This window comes from Gymnogyps californianus, chromosome 27 (genome assembly GCF_018139145.2).
Source record: "Gymnogyps californianus isolate 813 chromosome 27, ASM1813914v2, whole genome shotgun sequence".
Taxonomy (NCBI): Eukaryota; Metazoa; Chordata; class Aves; order Accipitriformes; family Cathartidae; genus Gymnogyps; species Gymnogyps californianus.
Window position 1 is genome coordinate 6,621,004 of NC_059497.1, and position 21,528 is coordinate 6,642,531.

At 42.0% G+C, this 21,528-nt stretch overlaps 1 protein-coding gene across 8 annotated transcripts in view; it reads left to right on the plus strand.

Annotated features, from left to right (window-relative positions):
* Positions 1–21,528, plus strand: part of PPP1R12B (protein phosphatase 1 regulatory subunit 12B) — a 125,954-nt gene that overhangs the window by 20,739 nt on the left and 83,687 nt on the right. For all 8 annotated transcript variants that reach the window (XM_050911236.1, XM_050911240.1, XM_050911235.1 and 5 more), the window contains exons 2-5: positions 12,445–12,575; positions 14,691–14,809; positions 18,241–18,400; positions 20,854–20,998. In XM_050911236.1, the coding sequence (XP_050767193.1) occupies positions 12,445–12,575; positions 14,691–14,809; positions 18,241–18,400; positions 20,854–20,998 (555 nt within the window). The remainder of the gene's footprint in view (positions 1–12,444; positions 12,576–14,690; positions 14,810–18,240; positions 18,401–20,853; positions 20,999–21,528) is intronic.

The window sequence follows — 21,528 nt, forward strand, 5'->3', positions numbered from 1 at the left end:
ACTTAGAGAGTGTTTAGCCACCTGAATCTATAACTGCGAAGAAGAAAATTTAAATTTTCCCAGGCACTGCAGAGTTGGCAATGAGAATGAATAAGTAGAATTATTGAGTGTATGTTTTTCTTTTTATAAACCAACTTTTTTTTTCTGGCCACAAAGATGAGATTCAGATCTTGAAACAAAACCTGATGTGGCTGCCAGACAACGATGTGCACGAAAACCAAGGGCCTAATATTCTGCTTCTGAATAAACTGTCTGTGAATCCACCAAAGGAATCTCCTCTTTCTTTTCATTTGCAGTCGTGTTGAAGTGTTTCTGCATGTAGCCACTGTTTTCATCGTCTTTGCCCTTACTTAGTGCTAACTGGGCACTTCTTGGCATTTGCAGGAGCTCATGGTACTTCCCCTACAAGAGCTTTGGCATCTGTAAGGAAGAGCTGGTTTCCGTGAAAGTGATACTAGCCCTGGAGTGACTTTGTTGCTTTCTCTGTTGAAAAAACAGGTTTTCCCTGGGCCATACGCGGCGTGAGCTGTCTGTCTTGACATAAGCAAGATGTCCAAGTGAATGGTTATGCAGCAGCTTAAGACTATCTCAGTCCTGCCCTTCCTGCTGCTCTTGTCGTATGCTTTTTGTATCAGTGTAAGTGCTTGTCTGGTCCACTGTGAGCCAGTTTAGCTCCTGGATCTGTTTAGTTGGGGTATCAAATGAGTAGCAATGCCCCTTGCTGGGGCACAGGGTGTGCTGGCCAGGTGTAAGATGGGGCAGGACGAAGGCAACCCTGGCTTCAGCCAGCAGAGCCTGCTGCAAAATCCTACCATGGGAGAGACTAAAGAAAGCCTGAAGTGACCAGCGGAGATTTCTCTGTCTGTCTTTGAGGTCTATAGTTAGGTAACACAAGTCTCGTCTTTAGTTTGCCAAGTTGGAGCTAAAATCATTTGCAGCTGTTTTTCTGTGTCTCTGACCAGTTAGAGGACCTAGAGAGACTCTTCCCATAGAGGATTGTTTGCTGGAGCACGGAGTGGCACAGTCTTCCTACCCCATCTCGCCCTTCTAGCAGGTATGGTGTGAGCGGAGGAACCTTGCCAAGTGAGATGAAAAGCGGTATTTCCCCCCCCCCATTATTGACAAGGTTAGTGTTCATTTGGCATTGGCCTTACCACGCTGCTCTGCAACCTCCAGTGGCTGTTGAAGACAACGGGGCGAGTGTCAGCCCTGGGCTGCAGGAGACCACATTAGTTTGGCTGAAGCTGATCTAAGGTTGCATCGTGGAAATTTAGAATATGTTTATGTAATATAGCTGATGGCAGAAACAGCATATATATTTTGCTTGCATTGTAAAAGTGCCTTTAGGAACTGCATTTAATAGGTACAGTATTACCACTGGTGTAGCACCTGTAGAGCTGAAGAATGAGGAGGTTGTTAGCAGAACATTTCTTTGCTAGGCAAACCAGCAGTAGCTAAATTTCCATTTTCCACACAGGAGTGAAATGCTTGTGAGCTTTCTAATTATGAAATGTAGAATTATTTCAGGCAGGAACTAAAATTTCAGTAATTTAAGGGCAGGATTTTATATATACTGTCTTGATCCAGTGCCAGAGAGCACTGGCTGAGTGGGAGAGAAATGACATACTTAGTGGTCAGAATGACTAAACTGGTGAGACTTGAAAAGCTAATGCTGCTCTACACCATTAGAAAACTGGCAGTCCCTGCTTTTTAGTGACAGAGAGACTTTATTTTTAGTGTTGGCAGTTGATCAGGTACTGGACTCATTTCAAGCTCTTCTCAGATGGTACAAAGTATTAGCCTTCAACTGCTGTTGAAATAATGGGTATTAAAAATCATGTTGGATTTAGGGGGATGAAGATGATGAAAAGGAAGGGAGTAAAACGATAATCTAGACTGGATTTTAAAGTCAGTCCCACATGGCCTGTCTCTGGTTTAGAGCTGTGTGTTCTGGTCTGTGAATGCAAATGGCAAACCAGTCCATCGACTGCAGAGGAAAAGCACTATGGAAGTGGAAAATCACTGTGTTGGGTCCTGTTTGAATGAGAGGTGAAGTAAGTGTAGGTTGCTGGACACATGGGAGCACAAATAATACGAGGCCGGAGGGGGTGGCATAAGGGGTTGATCCCTGTGGCTCTTTGCATAGTAAAATACTTACATCTGTGGTCTTTGCTGATCTTCCTAGATTTACCAAAATGCTGTTTGATTAGAAATGTTAAGTGAGGGGCAAAAAGATGGCAATCCTGCATGCCTATGCCTATCGTCCTAGCAGAAGTAAAAGCAGGGCAATTTAGCTTTCTTCCCATTTTCTTCCCATTTCAGTAACACGGAGTGTGTGAGTGTCCAACTGACCTCTTTCTTTACAGTGGTGGTTCCTGTTTATCCTAAAGAAGCAGAGTTGGAAACTCTGGCACGCTGAGGGCTACCTCGGTGAAAGCAAATAATGTACCAGCCAGTGGTGAAGCGTGGTGCTTCAGCACTCACTGGCAATACTGTGGCTGCATAGCTAAAGCAGATGTCCTGATAATTATAAAGAATTTCACAGACTTTTAGCTAAGCCACCTATAGTCTAGTGCAGTAGATATTTACATCTACCTCCTTTTAAATAAGTTGATGTCCCTAGTGCATAGATGAAGGCGTGGAGAGTTTCAAAATGTGGCTTCTATTCAAAGCAGTTCTCCACCTGACATTTCGTGCTGCTATTTCATCTTGAAAATGCTACATTCGTGAAATAATTATGCCTTTGCACGTATTCCTCTCTTCCCTTGTACTCTACTGGGTTTTTGTTGTGCTAATCATTCTAAGAGATTTGTTGTTAGTTTCTTTTGATGACTGGCATGGATACTGCTGAGTACTTCTAGTTGTTGTGGGTTTTTTCCCAATGGAAAAATCTGACATAATCCATATCTCTTTTCCTGCTTACATGAGAAATATGACTCAACTGCTGTTAAAAAATGAAGCAACATAGTTAATTAATCAGATGAGAAAATGAATAATGCCCTTTTAATCTCATTTTCCTCCCTTTCCCCCTGCTCTCTTTAAAACAGAATTTACCTCTTTCTGCTGGTTCTAATATGATTGTGTCAGAATTAGATTTGCACAAGGATTTTAAAGCATAAAGATTTTAAAACTGGGTTCGTGCTACAGAAGTGCCCATGCAGGATATCGTAGCCATAAGGACACCCTGAAGCTGCGGCTGAGAAGAGAGAAGGGAAGGTACAGAAGCTCTGTGTTTTTGCAGGAGCAACAGTAAGAGCTGTTTGTTGTTCCCAGAATCACTGGTGAGTGTAATCTGTGCTGCTGGAGATACAGGATCACTTGGAAGTGGAATTTTTGGTAGTGCTGGTTCTGACAAATGCCCCCTTAAGAGTAGAGCTGTGATCATGAGACACAATGGCAAGGTCATACCTTCCAGTGCTGACAATCGCTAGTGGTGACAGTTGCAAGGCTATTTTGGGAGTGCTTTTCTCTTTGTTTGCTGTGAACTCCTCTCTCTGTGTTCCCAGATTTAACCCTGATGCTGTTCAGCTGTCATCAGGCTTGCCTTCGTTTGTGGAGCACTGGCTGGTTTGCAGTATATGTTGACATCATATATGTACTCTTACTTTGCATTCAGTGGAAGATTGACTCCCTTCATCTCCCGGCTAACCTTGTTCCATATATTTTAGACTTATGACAGGAGAACAGTAGAGAAGTAAGTCTTGTCATTTAATCCCTTTGACTGTGACCTATGTGTTGTGACAGCATGACTTAACTGGCCTGCTAATTCTTCCAGCCCAGTGTATTAACAGTTAATGTTGCTGCTGGTATCCTCTGCTTTGCAGTAACTCTTTAACCATTTCTAAAACTCCTCAAAAAGCTCTAGTTGCACTAATCATAGCATAAGGTTGTGGTAAAGAAAACCATCTCAAGCCTCAGGTTGAGGAGCGACCTGGTAAATCTTGGCTCTTGGAGGTTTCTCATGTGACTGCTGGTAAGTCATTGAGGGTGGGATTCATCTCATCCTGTTGTGATGGGTTTATGCTGGTCTGCAGGCAGTGGGAAAGGACAGGTACTGTGAGGGTAATACATCCCATCTAGCTTAGACAGGCAACACCCTCTGGGTACATCTGTTTCTTTACACTTTGAAAATGTGGATGAAATAAATCTTGTGCAAGGCAAGGTGTGGGAACGTATGGCTGGGGCAGGAGGGACCCTGGCAACCTGGACTTAAACCTACTTAAGCTGTTGGGGGGGTCTCGGGTTGAATTCAAGACTGCATTTGCATGCACGCAGAGAATGTTCTGCTTTTAGTTTAGTGCTTTTTATGGCCTGTATTCACTGCAGTAACTCTCTGGCTCTTCATTTAGCCCAAAGAAAACCTTTTAATCAGTTTAAGTGTGGTGTGGATCTGTCTGATCTTGTCAAAAACGGTCCCACTGGTAGTGTTAGGAAAGGCTGTGCTTGGTTTGTATGAACAAAACCCACTTTTGTCGCCCCATATCTAATGCAGAATCTTTTGTAGCTCATGGGTGGTGCAGCCTCTGCCACCCAAATGAGTCTAGGTCAGGTTTCTAGCACGAGACCATCGTTCGGGAGGAGAAAACTAGAGGCTTGGGCAAATAAAGCATCTGAGCAATGGAGGTGAGTCAGTTCTGGACCAGAATGGCTGCAGACACATGACACAAGTCTGTGTATACTGGTCCTTCCCCACCATTGTAAAGTTCCCTGGATTTACAAAGAATAAATATGAGTGTCTGTGTTTGTATATATGTAGATATATGCACAAGCATACGTATCATACACACACATCCACAGCCTGGAAAGCTGGTGAGAAGTCACTGTAGACCCTGCCTTGAGCAGGAGGCATTAGACTAGAAGTCTCCTAGGGTCCTTTGCAACTGCAGTGGTTCAGTGGTATATATGTTGCTGTTCTTTACCTGACTGGCACTGAGAGCTGGGTGCTCTTTAAACAATTGCAGATGGTCCCTGCCCTGAGGATCTCATCATCTAAAATATAAACTGTTTCACCATATGGAAGAATGGAGCGGCTTTCAGGGCAAACTGACATATGGAGAAGGGTCCTGAAGATCAGTGCAGGAATGCCATACCATGGATGTAGGGTTGTATGGAAGAATCTCAGAGGCATTTGTTAATACTTTGACTTAAGAGTTACAGAAATTGGGATCAGTGATGAAACAGAGAGAGACAAACCATGTCAGGGGAGGGCTGGATGTATGAAGAGCTTTGAAGATGGTATGAACACTTGATTTCTGCATTGGAGGAGAATTTGGTAAAAGAATTAGTAATGGGGGTTTCATGAGCAATCTGATTTAACAGCAGCATTTTGCACAGGCCAAGGGGTACCATACTCCTGGGAGGCTCAAGAGATGAGTACTGGAGTAATTAAGAAGAGATGAAGCATGGCCTCTACAGGCCTGACGTTTCTAATACTCGATTAAAAAAGCCGGCGTGTGTCCAACTAGCTAGTTTACATATTGTATTTACATGTGACAAGTGGAGCTGCCAAGTATGATTTCTATGTGGGAACCATGAGGATTGCTACCCAAGAATCTGACACGGTAGGATTACAAGATTTTCACTCTTCTGCACAGAGAAGTCACCAAGATAGGGTTCTGTCACAAGACTGATGTATTCATAGCAGAAACATGTAACACAGAAGCCAAGCATGTAGCCCTTTCTTCTTTTCCCTTCTTGCATCTTTCCTCTGCCTTGAGAAAATGCATAGGTTCTCTCTCTGAAATCCTGACCAACCAAGGAGGGAGCACCAGGGAATTAAATATAGCCAAAATTAAAACCACAGCAGTTATTACAGGTTTCCTGGCTGACTTTGATTCCAAGCTCTTGTATGCACACTGCTGCTATTTTATTACATGATCATATGACACTGGGTGATGTGACATACTGTTTGTAAACTAAATATTTACTCAATGGGGCTGCATTTAGAAATGCAATAATGCTCTCAGCCACGTTCACCCTTGTTACATGCGCTACTGTACGCCGTGCTACCAAGTTGTGCAGGTAGACAGCAGCTGAAGTGCCCGTGCCACTAAGGAGCTGTAATGCTGAAATGTAAAGCTGAAATGCCGACAAGAACTGTTCTGCCTGAAAACAGTTGCACTGAATGTTGTTCATGTATTTATGTTAAGCTACCATAATACTGGGTAAGTTGTGGAGAAAACAGTTGCCTTAATGTGGGTGCCTGTGACAGCACTGCTGATGTGCAATTATTGCCACAGCTTCTGTGTTGTTCTGGGTTTGTAACCATCCCCCTTTCTCCACGTAGAGGCAAAAAGGTGGGGTTTTTTTCTCACTCAGCTGATCCCAGGCAATTTCTTAGGAATTTGTCAGGTGGTTTAGTTGCTCTCCTCCCTGCTATCCTGTATATAGTGGGAATGTAACACCAGTCATAGCCTGGGGGTTTGCTAAATGTGATGAACCACCTAAAAAATGAGCAGTATTACACTGCTTAACACCTTGTTGGAGCTCAATTCTTGGTCCTCTGAACCCTTCGGTGTCATCCCATCTGGCTCCTTTCACTCCCTGATCTTCCTATCTCTGTCCTGTGGGGGATGCCCAGGAGATACGCAAACCAAAAACCTTGGCAGGCAGTTGGAGCTGTTGCATTGCTGATACTCATCAGAAGTTTGACGACACTTGTGTGTTCTGTATGCTCTGAGGAAGGAGCAAACACTAACAATACTATTATAATAATGAGGTTTCATTCAAGATAAAGATCAGATTTTGTCTGGTTGTTGAACAAGCCTTGCCAGGCGAGCAGAGTTTTGCAGAGTTGTTCTGTAACGTTTCCTGGTGTCCCCCGTTTCGTTATTGTAATGTAAACTTCGTGCTTGAAAGAAGAATGCCTTGGCAATAGCTACTGGCAAAAACCCCCCTATGCAGTGAGTGTCCCTGGCTGTAAAGAGCTACACCTGTTATCTAAGAGGGGGAAGCTAATATGCCGTATCTGCAAATTTTAGAAACTGAGCACTTCCTCCCTATGGAAAGACTGCTAAATGCTGGTCCCCTGCCAGGAGCTGAAGGAACACCGTGAGCTGTGGATGGAGACTTGCCCAGCGATGCCTGGGATTTAAATCATATGAGCCAACTTTCTTTGAGCGGTTAGTGGGTTATTCTGGGCACTGGATGCAGTTTGCATCAAAGACTGCTAAAACTGTAATACATTAGTGCCGTTCCAGAAGCACTTGGAGCTAACCAACTGCCAAGGAAAACACAAGGATGACAAGAGATTAGCCTGCTGAAGATCTCCGATTAGAGGGAAAGATAGTCACTGCATACTCCCACCCTGTTGCATTGCCTTGAAGGTTGTATTATATCTTTTACAGAGAAAGAAGATAAAGAAGGAATTAAAAATTTAGGGACGAAAATGCTGTGCTCTGTAGTTAACCTTGCTTTTAGTCTCTTCTATATGTGTAACCAAGCAGCTGGGGGTTAGCAGTGCCTAAAATTGAAAGAATTAAGCCTATCCCTGTATGTGTTTTTCTTTATGCAAAGCAAATTTCAAGGGCAATTTAGGAGAGGGAGTGTTTCCTCACATTAAATAACTACCCACCAAAAAGGCAATGTTACTTCTCAACCAACTTTTTTTGACTTACTTTCCTCCCTTTGGGGATTGGAGGGGCAGGTGTCTGCTTTGTAATATTGCTGTCCGATGTAGTTATTCTTACAGTGTTCCCAAGGAACGCTGTATCAAATAAGAGGAGAACTTTGCATAGCGATAGATCCTCTCAGGTTACTAAACTTACCCACTCCTCTAAATTTAAGGTTGGAGGATTAATAGTACTTAAAGGAGGACACATCTACCCCTTTTACTTCCTCTTTGTCCTCTTCTCCTTCCTCCAGTAACCTCAGGTAACCCATTTTGCTTAGCCAGAAGATGAACTTTACCCTCTGAATCTCAGTGAATGTGTTTTCTTATGTGGTGTTTTGCAGTGCTTAATTTTGGCAGATAGGCAGAATAAAACATACAGCAGAGATTTTCTGGAGGAGTACCAGCAAGTCAGGGCTCTGAAAAATTTTAGGTGGGCAAGTGTGTGCCCTCAGTACTTCTAAACAGTGAGAATTTCTGTTCTTTAATTTATAGCTTGGTAAAATGATGTCATGTATGAAACTGTTAGTACCATTGATGTGTATGCAAGTATGAATTCTGTAATAACATACAAGCGTTAATCAGTTGATACTTCATACACAGAAATATACTGCAACCCCTAAAAGCTGCCATTTAATCTGTCGTAACTTTTATACATGTTTTCTAAAGTTCTTAAAGTTCAGATGATCTTTAGAAATTACCAGTTTTATTCATTATCCCAATTGTTGGCCTCATAATTATTGCTCTGTGTTAAATATGTCATAGCATATTAAGATACAAGCAGTGTATTCTTTTAGGGTGTCTGACTGAAAAATGATGCAAATAATCCTATGCCTGATAGTTTCTTACATGAGACAATGGTGACATTTTCAGGACTGAACAGGGGTTATTCAGTACCTCGGTCGAATGCCATTTTCTGAAACTCCTTCTCCACCTCACTTCTTAAAATCTTGGCCAATGTAATTAGCATTATGTCATATTACAAAAATGCAAAAAATTCTTGCATTTCGATATCTGAGGCAGGCAAGAAGTCATACCTGCTAATGTTAACACAGCCTCGAGTCATTTAAAAAACTGTTCGTGTTACTCAACTCTGTGCTCATTTCTATTCTTATGTGTCGCTAACTAATACTAAAATAAATATTTGCCAAGCAGTGTCACGTTGCTTGATCGCATAACTTGAACAGCAGTTTTTCATGATACGTAGGTGCAGAAGGGTGGAGTGAGGGTTATTTTTCTTAGATATTAAAGAACACATTGCTGCTCCATTAAGGACATAATACACCTTTGCACTTGACTTTATCTTCATGGCAAATGCAAACAGCAAGCATGAAATGAGTTACAGTTCCCTTGGGGAAGCGAGCGAATGCCTGCTGTTGTCAGCACCCATGTAGCTTTGTCATTTTGTCATCGTTTTGTCTCTTCAGAAGCCAGGCGAGTCAAATTACTGCAGATTTCTGTGTAGGAACAGGTGGGGTTTGATCCCATTATCCCTTCTGTTTCTAGCATGCATTCCATAGGAACCACGCGAGACAGGGACCAGCAGAACAACAAGGCCAATAACAGGCAGAAATTTAAAAGAAGGGGCAGGGGGAGCTCTTTTATGCATCTAAGCAGGTATTTAATTTCAGAGTCCAGTACATCCAGTGGCTTGAGCAAGAACTGGTCTTTTCTCTTGGCCGATTCCCAGTATGTGCAGATGTAGTGGGTGTATTTGGGTGGTTTAAATAATAATGATAAACAATGTAAATATAATTCTCTATCAAATACATACAAAGCTCACAATATAGAGACATTCTTGAGTCTAAATTTAGATTTACACTCAAACTGCAGGTAATACTCAAACAAATACAGCAGAGCAGTAAGTATGCACAGGCGTGAAACATCTACCTCGCTGTTTTGTCAGAGCCACGCTGATAAAATTCGTGTTTGAGGCTATAATTCTTTAGTCAGCCAGAAGTGATTGTGCTCAAAAGAAACCACTGCGTGGGTGAACTTGTCTTGGCTATTCTCGGAGCAATATGCTTTTAGATGAAGTCGGTTTTATTTAAAAAGGGATATGTAATGGTTGTGTTCCAAGGTCAAAATATAAATAACTCATCAATAAGATTGCAAGTGTAATTTATTTGAGGTGTGTTGGGGGAAAACTTGAAGTATATCACAATACATATGGGTGGCAATAAAATACAGATTAGCTCTGAGTTTTGCAGGCTCAGACTAGAATTCCCAAAAAAATGCTCCTTGAACTGAAAAGGGATTATGTTCCTCTATGTGTCCATGTCCACCTCTGCGTGCATTGCATAGTTTACCTTCCTACTGCATTTGAATGCATTGTTATGGACGTAAGCCACTAACAGATTTGTCTGTGTAGTTTGCAGGATTATGGAAATCAGGAGCGTGTCTCTTCTAGAATATGTCTTAAAATTAATCACGTGCATATTGGGCACACATTAGTTCCCCTGTACAGTAGGAATATTTGGCTTGTGTTTCCTGCTCTCATCACCGGCTGAGACTTAGAGGCTACATCTGTACTACTGCAGCAGGAGGCATAAGTTGCAGCAAGAAAAATCCTGATTAGATGGTAAGAAAAATTACCCACCGAGAGGATGGTGAGGCACTGGGACAGGGGCCCAGACTGGCCGTGGAGTCTCCATCCTTGTAGACAGTAAAAACTGGCTGGAGCAGGCCCTGAGCAACCTGATCTAGCATCAGATTTAGCCCTGCTTTGAGCAGAGGGTTGGACCAGATGATCTAAATAAAGGAGGACCAAGGAACAAAGCTTGCTCCTGAGGCTGGTGGTGGAACCTCGTTTGCATCCACTTTGGTCAGACCTAACCATGTCTTACTCCATCATGCTTGGACCTGGGACTCCTCTGACCTCAATGTGATACTCTTCGGTCCCCAATATTTTTGTTTTGGGTTGTTGGGTTTTTTTCCCAGTTGTAGTGCCTGAAATAATCGAAGGGAAGTCCCCCAGAGCTGGGCTTACAGGATGAAGCTGTTTCATGCCTGAGGGTGCGAGAGTGTCGATGGACTGGGCAGGGTGGACGGAGCCAACCCAGGGGCAGTCTCATCCGTTCTGGGTTTGGAGCAGTCCCTGAAGTAAACTATTTCTAGAATTATGCTTGTGCTTTTCTGGCAAAGAGTAAGATTAAACCAGTCTAAAACAGAGCAAGGAAACATGCTAACACTTCTGCATAGGCGCAGTCTGGACTTGGGTGCTTGAGTCTGCTCCCAGGGCATCCTTTCCTAGCACCATAGATGTACTCTGCGTTTTCCAGCGTTTGCCAAGTAACTGTACTGGGAGTTAGTTTTCTGGAGCATGCTTCCTTAGAGGCAAGAGGTTTAAAAGCTTTTGCTTTTAAAGTTCACAAGTAGCCTTTTGCATGGCTGCTTGTGAACCAAGCAAATAAAGGAGTAACTTGTGTTTGTGGGGTAAAAAGCTAGTTTCGGATTTGCACTTGCAGTAGAAATAACAAGAGCTGGATGTCCTGGTGTAGGGCATGCCTCTCCTTTGAAATAAGCAATGCAGCATAGATGAATGTGTTAGATAATATAGGATTGTCTCTTTGGGGCGGGGGAGCGTTGGTTAAAGACAATTTCCTCATTTTCATTACTTGCTAGGATAGGAATGGATAGTCAGTGTTGTTCGTTTTAGTAGAATGATCATCTGGAAGTCATCTGACTGCCGTAACCGATAGATGTGCCCACATCAAGCTATATAGAAGCATCGAGTACAGGGATGTTGGAGGAATTTCGACCAAGCTGATTCCCTCTCCAGTAATGAGGACCTAGGTTTCTGCCTGTAGATGGACACACAGTAAAAGCCAGTCCTTTTGCCTCTTAGTCATGCTTGGTGCTTCTCAGCTGAGGCACATGCATTTGGACGTATGTATTAAATTGCCAGCTCATCCTTAAATAGCAGCCTCCAGTGAACTGCAAATGCAATGCAGAATGTGCTGTAGCCAGGAATTTGAGGAAGAAGGAATTCCACCCAACAGAAACGCTGAGACTTGAAAATCTAGCTAGATTTTCTTCTGACAACTTCAAAGCTAGCAGGTCTCTGTAAATGCAGGCTCTGGAATTAATACAGCGGCTAATAAAGGGTTGTTGTTCTCTTCAATAGCTCACAGGGTATGTAGAGCTAGCAGGGAAAGTTGTACTTTGTTATACTCAGGAAAATGAATAAATACTGCTGAATAAAGAAGTTATTCACGTCTCTAAAATTCTGTTTTTGCTATGATTGCGTCTGTAAAAGGGGAACATCCAGTATACAGATGGTATGCTTTAGTCAGGCTTCTTGAGCTCACGCTTTCCCTGCTCATCCCTACCACTAGTGATATCTCATTTCGTTCATTGTTATGACATTATTTCATTGACATTTTGAGGGAACAATGTAATCTAAATAAATACATAGCTTGCCTTGTTTAGGGGAATTTGATGCCATACCTAAAACTAATACAGATATATCATTTTACAGTGTGTCCCCGCTCCAGGGAGATAAGTGTGGGAGAGAGGAAGGAAACAGATCAATTGGTGAGAAGTAAAGCTTGAGCAAACTTAGAGGTTGTCCCCCTGGGGACTCTCTGAGTTACAATTAATTTTTGAAAGTTCTGAAATTAATTTATTTTAGTTCCCAACTTCATGCTACCTTAAGTTTTAAGGTGTGCTAGCTCACAGTATGGGAAACTCAGCCCAGGAATTACTTGCTGCCAGTAAACTGCAAATGGAGGTTGTGCTCTTGATTTAACACCAACACCTTTTTTTTTTTTTTTTCTTCCTTTTCTCTTCAATCCTTCCCTCCCCTGGATGTTCCCCCTCCCCTTCTCCTTCAGGCCTGTATAGATGAGAACCTGGACATGGTGAAGTTCCTTGTAGAAAATGGAGCCAATGTGAACCAGCAAGATAACGAGGGCTGGACCCCTCTTCATGCAGTGGCATCGTGTGGCTATCTGAACATAGCAGAGTGAGTGAGTTTCAGGCTATTCTGGGTATTTATAACACTTTCCACGTCTTCCCCTTCGGAGCAGGTACACAGGTGATTGATGCTCTGAGACTCGTACAAGGTCTTGGGAAGCAATGCTTAAAATAGATGCATTTCTCCTGTTATTGAATTCTTAATTTGTGAGGATTAAGGTGGAGCCTGCAACTGGTTGCCTTTTGCTGATCTCATTACTGTGACTTATGATTCATTAGATACTTTAGCTAAAATGCCAAGCAGAAGGGAAACACGATGGCTGACAGGCAGGCAGACTAATACAGAGAGGTGTAATGAAGCACAGCTCTGCTGCTGCTGACTGTCTTTGCTGTGCGCTTCCATCAGCGGGGAGCCCATGTAGAATTTTAAGTGTTACTTAAGGGTGGTTTGGGATTTTATTCCTCTGACTGAAAAGAATTCTGTCTCTGTACAAAATGTATGTTAGTGTGATTACATGCATATAGCTATTCTGGTGTAAACCCCAAATAGTAGATACATGGTGTGCTATAAAACAATTCAAAGAGGGACTGCACCGATCCTTACCCTTGTTCTGAGGCTTTGCAAAGTGACTACATTTTCTTACCATAGACAGGCCTATGTGAGTCGTACTGCAGTTGTGTGGAGATTTCGAGAGAGAAATGCAATGTTCTGGGCTCCCGAGTCACCAATATGCCAACGGCATCGTTTCTTATTCTTCAGATTCAGATCTTATGTTTCTGTTTCTTGCATACTGTCTGACAAAACATGGAAAAGTAGATAAAAGTAACTGCCTGTTACTTAACTCACAATTAGAGCATTGTCTTGTTGTATTTTTTTGTTTTGTTTACAACACAAGATATTGGGCTCAGTTTGGACATAACTGGGTGAAATTCTGTGGCCTGCCATGGAGAGGTTAGATAATCTAGTGAGTACAAACATAAAATACATGTGAAAGAAGAGACAGTAAGTATAACTGAGAGTTTTGTCCAGTAGATGTTTAAAGCAAAGCAGTAACCTGCTATAAGTGACTCCCAACAAAGATTTGACTCTTCTTGGCACAGTTTCCGATTCTAGGGTTTGAAATAGCATTCTGCATCTGATCTGAGTGTTCATTATGCTCACAAAGGACTAATAGTCTGTTTGTCCCAGAGAAGATACTGATACCAGGCTACTTGTTGTGTACCAACAAGTTGCTCTGAGACTTTGAGAGTTGCTCAGATATATGACCTGGAGTGCTAGAATAACTGGAACCAAAGAATAGGCAAAAGTAAATGGTAGTTTCCCAAGTGAAATAATTTTTCTGAGATAAAGGCTGCATTATAGATTAGAAGAATAAGGGAAAACAATAGTATTTCTCAAGATAGTCCTCTACAATATATTCTAACCAAAAAAATATCTTTTCTGGCTCACATTTCTGTGTGTTGTACTCCTCCTGGAACAATTCTTAGCTCTTTGGATGATACTTTAACAGTTTGGGTTTTTTTCTTCCCAAATACTAGTTCTTCAAATGAAAGATGATATTATTCTTTACCAGTCATACCATGCTTATGTATTTAGTCCACTACAGCTACCAAAAAGTTACCAAATTTCAATACTGATAACTATTTCTCAAAGGCATTGAAAATAAGTCTTAAAACAAAACCAAGCAAAAATATCTTCTCCTGCCTCACCCTTCTAGATCTGTGTGTTTAAACAGATACTTTTTTACTTCCCAGAATTTTACTGGTTACAAGATGTATGAGCCGAAGAAGACATTAATTGTTCTTTAATGAACTTTTGGTATAGTTATAAAAAGACAAATTAAAAAATTGATGATGGCTTGGCTTTTTTTTTTTTAATTACTTTCTTTAAAAAAAAAAAAAGGCATAATCTATCAGGTTAGTGCAAGAACTAGGGGTATTTGAATAACTATAGAGAAACAAAAACTATGAGCCACTGACCAGGGACCTTGCATTTAACAATGAACTTTTTTAGTCTAGAAATTTGATAAGAATAAGATACTCATTTGGTAACTGAGCTTGAATGAGAGCCAAATATTTTGTTCTGCTACTTGATTTACTGTATAAGCTGCACTGAAGCCTGCACACAAGGTCTAATACATTGGTATGGGTCTCATGCACGTAGGTACTTAATTAGTCATGGAGCCAATGTGGCTGCTGTGAACAGTGAAGGTGAAGTCCCGTCTGACATCGCAGAGGAAGCAGCCATGAAGGACCTCCTTCTGGAACAAGTAAAGAAACAAGGTAAATCAGTAGTGGGATTGAATATGTGAGAGTTAGATCTCTAAGAGCTTCTGTAAGAAAATCCTGTTGGCTTACTGTCTATAGGTGAAGAGATCTGAAATGTGGCCCAAGAGGCAGCAGACAAATTTTGCTTTGGTAGCAGAACAGTGGAACAGATGCAGAAGGTTTGTGGTGTGCAGTCTCTGTCCTTAGTAGGACTCTTCAAAGCAAGACACCACAGTACTGAAAGCTGATTCATTAGATCTGTTTGCTTTTAAAGTGAGATTTAATTCTGACCTCTGATATCAGTGAAAGGTCTTGTTTCACTAAGACTTGATAATACAGAGGTGAGGTTTACAGCCCTGCCAAGAGTAGGGACTGGGAAATGAGTATGCCTGGCCTGGACTGACCTGCTTTATCCTGATCCTTCCCTAGACGACTTCTGCAGCCCGTCTGCTCTGCCATTTCCCCTTTCTCATCAGGTATGCCTGTCTGAGGGGCTGCTCTCTGTGCTGTCGCTGCAAAAACATCACTGGTAGAAGAAACCTCTTGGACAGTGTAACTTGTGTTATAATTAAGAAATGCTTCATGAGTGTAAAATTTTCTTCATACTCATGAAATTAATCGATGAGTGGTTAGGTATCTGTACATATGTCTAAGAAGTTTAAACCCTGTCTATGAAGTTCATCAACAATGTTTTTGAAGGATGCATTTGTCTATGTGGGAAGTGATGAACTGAGGCAAATTGAGCTGATACAGACCGAACTATCCACATTGGGTATGTATGGACTGTGTATTTAGCCTTGAGAAGAGAAAGTTGACAGGGGGATCTAATTGCTGTCCTCCGCTGCCTTGAGGGAGGCTATAGAGGCAATGGAGCCAGACTCTTCTCAGAGCTGCACAGTGACAGATGAGAGGAAGAAGTCATAGGTTTGAACAAGGGACATTCTGACTGCATATTTATATATATGGGGAAAAATATTTCCCAGGAAAGTGCTGGAACAGGGACTCAAGGAACTTGTGGAAGCTCCATCATTGGAGGTAGTCAAAACTCAGCTGCATTCAGCTCTGAGCAACTTGATCTGGGTTTGAAGTTACCCTCCTTTGAGCAGGGATTTGGGCTAGAGACCCCCAAAGATTCTTTCCAGTCTAGATTATTTTATAACTGCAGGTTGGTGCTGGGGTTGTTTGCGTGCTGGATTGAATCCAGTCCTCTCTAACAGATGTATTCTGCTTGGCACATGAAGCTATTTCCAGGTATAGTTAGGAAGAGATCAGTCCCTTGCTACTTTGTCAACTGTGTCGTTGTTCCACTGGTGAGTTTGTAGCTGTCCATCTGAGAGCTAGTTGTTATTCGTGTTACTGTTCCTCTTGGAAAATTGATGCAGGATCATGTTCCTTCTGGTAAATAGAAACTTTTCACTTTCTAGTCTAATATTTGTGACAAGGTTATTCTTATTTTGTTCCCCTTTTCCCTCCACTTTGAAATAAGCTTAAGTAGCCTGTCTCCCTTATATTTAGTCTGCTCACCTATTTAAAAAGAAGAATTGTGTCTACACTCAGCATTTGTTTTACTGGGCTGTCCAAACCATGCCCTGTAAGGTTTCAACCATGTTATTACCGCGTACAGTTCTTGATACCCACTTTGAAGAGAGACAAGTTACACTGACGTAAAGAAAGGATCTGTATCTTTCTGGGCATCCAAGGAAGCCTGACTGCAGAGAGGAGACAGGCATGGTTTGGACAGCCCAGTAAAACAAACGCTGACTGTAGACACAATTCTTCGCGTAATTCTGCTTCAGCTGCAGATATTTTGCCTGACACTTCTTGGGATTCTGCTTGGCTTTTTCATTGCTTTACCACATTAGCGGCATCCCGCTAAGATGCCCTGAAACAACCATCTGTCTCCACCGAGAAGCTTCCCATTGACACAGTTTAAAAAGATCATAACTGCTGGAGTAAATGTGTTATAAACTTTAAATAAGCGTCCATCCAGCTCTGTAGCCTGTCTTCAGTGGTAGCTAAAAGCAGATGCCTGCTGCAAACTGTAACAACAGGACAAGCGTGTATGATTCCCCTCCCAAACATTTTCCCAGCCTCTGGCCGCTGTGCCTCAAGGAATTCCTGAGCCAGATGGGCTTTCTGTGTACTCCTGAATCCCCCACGGCTTTCTGTTTCATGAACTTGTGCAGTCCTTCTTGGGAGCTCCTGGCATGTATAGCATTACGTTTAATAACTACAAATTTGTCTAATCCTTGTTCTGAAGCCAGTTGTATTTCTAATCTTTGCAACATCCTGGGGTAGTGGGTTTCACAGTTCAGACTCAGAGTTGGTAAGTGTTTTCTTTTGTTCTGTTTTAAACCTAATGCCCTGTAATTTAATTGGGACTCACGTTGTTCTTATACTGAAAGAACTAATCCATAGGGACAGTTGGTCTTCAACACCCTTCTTGATTTTTTGAGATTTGTCATCTTCTCCTTCATATTTTTTCCTGAGTCAGCGAGCTCTAGTCTGATTAATCTTGTATGGAGCTGTACTGTAGTTCTGATTGATATATCGTCCTTACATGACCTCATTATCATGAAAACTCCACTTACGAAAACCAGTCTAAGATAGTTTTGCTTCTTGTTGGTTTACTGACAACTGAGACAGCCCACCTGCCAGACCCACCTGGCCTCTCCACATCGTAGCAGTTGTTTCCTAGGGTGGGAAACTTGTCCCTCTTGTTATCAGAAAGCCCCACAGTCCATGCCTCTGTTATACCAGATGTGTGTAGTGATGGACTTACTTGATCTGACTTCATCTAAAGCAGATCTCTTAAGCCATTTTTTTTTTTTTTTTGCTTTCTATCCCAAAATGATTTAGAATTGTTTTTTGTCAGAATCTAGTGGTTTGCTGCTCAGTGGAATTAACTAAATATTTCTTTCAATGTGCCTGGCATAAATGACTCTGTTGCAGTAGAGAGATCTCTGTAGGTGCAGCTTGCAAATCATACTGAATTTTAAGTGGCCGTACAGTTGGAGTTGTGCTGCTTTTGCAGGAGAAATCTTAGGATCATCTCTTCAGATCTGCACTGTAGATTATACTCACACTATTGTTTAATTCAGTTTGTTAGGCTGTTCTTCAAGACTTGGTTATTTCGATGTAGGACACCACATATTTAGAGTGCAATCCTTCCACCCACAGTTGGTTCACAGTTGAGCTAGTAGTTAGTTGGGCTGGTTTGCAACCAGTGGCTCAACTTTCAGATTTTTTTTTAAGTCAGACAGCTTTGAAGTCTTTGTCAGTGATGCAGTAGTTCTCCAAACTCCTAGAAAATGCTTTTGCTGATTTTTGTGGAAGGTTACAAAGAGGTTGCTGATATTGTATAGCAAATAAAACATAGGGTAAGTTTAATGTGTTCATGAGAGCTTTCACTTGATAATCTCTTCTTCTGTGCTTCGCCTTCTTAGGTGTAGACCTAGACCTGGCAAGAAAAGAAGAGGAGCAGCAAATGCTACAGGATGCCCGACAGTGGCTGAACAGTGGGAGAATTGAAGATATAAAGCAGCCTCGAACAGGTGCCACGGCTCTTCATGTTGCTGCGGCAAAGGGCTATTCTGAAGTCATGAGGTAGGAGCTCCTTCACGGGGCTGATGCACTGAATTAAGGCTGGTTTTCGTGAGGAACACATGTAGCTTTATAGTTGAGAGAAATTTGTTTCATACTGAGATTTTCAGGCTGCTGTTTCTCAAAAGGCTTTGTAGATTTATGCCCAACCATAGTGGTTCACCTAGAAATATATAGGGACTGGAATATTCCCTTTCATACCTCTAGGCCTTTAAAGTGATGAAAGCTTTTCAGAGACTGAGACATAAATTAGAAGTTTTGATTTTCATTGTTAGAGTAACAGTTTTAGGACTAGCAAGTAAAACGGTATTAGGGGATAAAAGTACAAGTTCAGCCGACAAAGTGACAATACATGCTGCATGACAATCACAAACACCACAACGGTTTACATGACGAGTCTAGTGGAAAAATGCAGTGTCCACCTCTATCTCACTGTCCCCTGCCCCTTAATGCTACTGCTGCTGCAGCTGTCAGCAGTGACAGAGGGATTCCAACACATAGCAGTTCTGCTTCTACCACTCTGGCACTAACAAGCTTATTATGAACATAAACTTGCCCGATGTAGTGTTTCCTGGCAATAAAGCATTAATATTTTTACAAGTAAGGTCAAATTAAGGTTTCCAGCAATAAAGCTTTCTTCTTTGCTTTTTATGTATGGGTGGACCTGCCCATAAACATCAGCAAGGTTACTCTATTGCCCACATTAAAATCCCTTCTGGTAGCGTTCATCCATCTTGATCCTTAATTTCGTAGTTTTAAGTGGCATGACTTGATGTGTAAGAGGTGTTTTTTATCAAGCTCTACTAATTTTGTTGTTCTCCATGTTTCCTATTTGTATTCATTCATTAGATCTTATAATTGAGGTATAAGCTGTCTGTGCCTGTACCATGCCCAGGAACAGTAATCTAACAGAGCTTATGTGGAACAGAAATGTCATATCTCCTGAATTTGAGGTGTTGGTCCTGTGGACTTTCAGTGGAGGGTTGTATAGCCAGTACTCCTCAATGAAGGCTGCATTTGCTGTTTGCAAGGTGACTTAGTTCTGGACAGCTACTCCTTGGCATTAATTGTTATAATGATAAACAGATCTCGCAGAGAGCTGACATAGTTTCACTCTTGTGTATTTTATGGCCACCCTGTAAGTTCAAATACAAAGCTTCAGTGACTTAAACCAAAGGGGCTGAAAGCCAGGAGCTAGCTAGCTCTCAAATGAGATGTGGAATTTGTCTGTGACCTTGAGTCTCTTAGCAGCTACGTTCCTCCCTTTTGCCAGCTGGAAAATCAACATAAAGTCAGCACCTAATTTAAAATTTCTTTCACAGAGAAACACACTGCTGCTATAGTATGACTGTGTTTTATTTAGCACAGTAACGCATCGGTGTAAAGCTGCAGGAGTTTCAAAACTGTTGGTGCCATTCTGGGGTCGTGCTGGATTTCCTTTGTGCTGCAGGAGGGTGGCTCTTGATGGTGGAATTTCCCACGATGGAAATTTTCAGTAGCAGTTTTACCGGACTTGCAGAATTCCCCTGGGATGTTTTTAAATATTTAAGCAACTTGGATAATAGTCAGTTTTGATACATGAGCTGCTCGGTCAGTACTTTTATCTGATCACTGGCGTACCAGTGTGCATATGCCTCTGAAGCTTCAGACTACAATTGACTCTCTTCTGTTTGTTTTGTTTTTAAATATTCAAGCTCCAGATGCTATGCAGCACTAGCGCTCTGGTCTGATAGAGAAAGGAGTGGGTGGAAGGTGCACAGCAGTAAATGTGGTGTGAGGGTGTTCCCAGGCAGGTTCGCTTGGGTAAGATTTGCTTTAACTGTGCAAGGATTAGTCTGCAGAAATGTATTTTGGGTTGTTTAACCCAAATGTGGGTTATTTAACTTACAAATTTCACATCTGTCAATCACAGTAATGTCACTGCTTCTTACCTGGCAGTCCTGCTGGCATCGTCTCCTTATGCACCGTTCCTACGGTGTGGCCTTGTTCCCTGGTAGAACCAAGACTGAGCTCCAGTTACCAAATGTCCTTTTCATGGCAGGTGCTGTGCTTGGCTCCTTGTTATGGAGATGGCAGTCTGCAGAGATGTTTGTTTGCTTAGTGCCTGAGCGAGTCTGGTGTCTCTTGCCCATTGGAGCAGGAGTTCAGACTGGGTCACCGATGCCAGATTAGAAATTAAGGTGTTCTCCCAGTTTAGGACATGCTGAAAGGGAACCTTATCAGTTAGACACATTCCAGCAGGTTTTACAGCGAAGTCCCTTTTCTTTTTGTTTACTGCCCTTTTCTGTTACAGTTGCAAGCACATCAAGTGGGATGTTGCTAGGTGAATAAACAAGTTAAGAAACTACTGGCTTATTGTGAACCACGCTGCCTACTCTGTGGCTCACGGTGTGAACTCTTCTGTGTCGGGAAGTCATTCTCGGGTGGGCAGAAATCAATATTGCTTCTTTCCTTAGGCTCTTGATCCAGGCTGGGTTTAATTTGAATGTCCAGGACAATGACGGCTGGACTCCGCTCCATGCTGCTGCGCACTGGGGAGTGAAGGAAGCTTGCTCCATCCTGGCTGAGGCACTGTGCGATATGGACATCAGGAACAAGCTGGTTAGTACGCTCAGATGTTGGCACAACTTATGCAGTGTATTTTATAGCCAGATGAATATCAACTTTATTGCCTACCACTTGATCCAACGCCATGATGAAGTTACATGGTGAGCAGTTCTCCTAGCGTGTGCGCTGGAGCATTTAAAAGCATCAGAAAATAAAGAATCTTGACTGGAAGAAGGCAGAAAAGATTTCAAGTATTACTGGAAAAGATCAGTGATTAAACTTTAGGACCAAGATTGTAAGAAAGGATAGGGCCTAATCTGTGTCTTCCTGTTTCAGTGTAATCCTGACAAATTAAACAACAACAAAAAAGACAGTCTTGGAGTACTAAATAATATGCTGATATTAAGGTATAAGGCACTGAAAACTAGTGAACCCTTGAGAAACTGGCAGCTTTAAATCCTTCCTGTTCTACTATATTGGTCATAAAAAGGGAAATTGAAAAATTGACTCAGATTCGTGAGAAATGAGTAAAGAAAAATAGGATGGAAGAAGAAAAAAGAAAAGGAGAAAAAAAAAAAATTCCT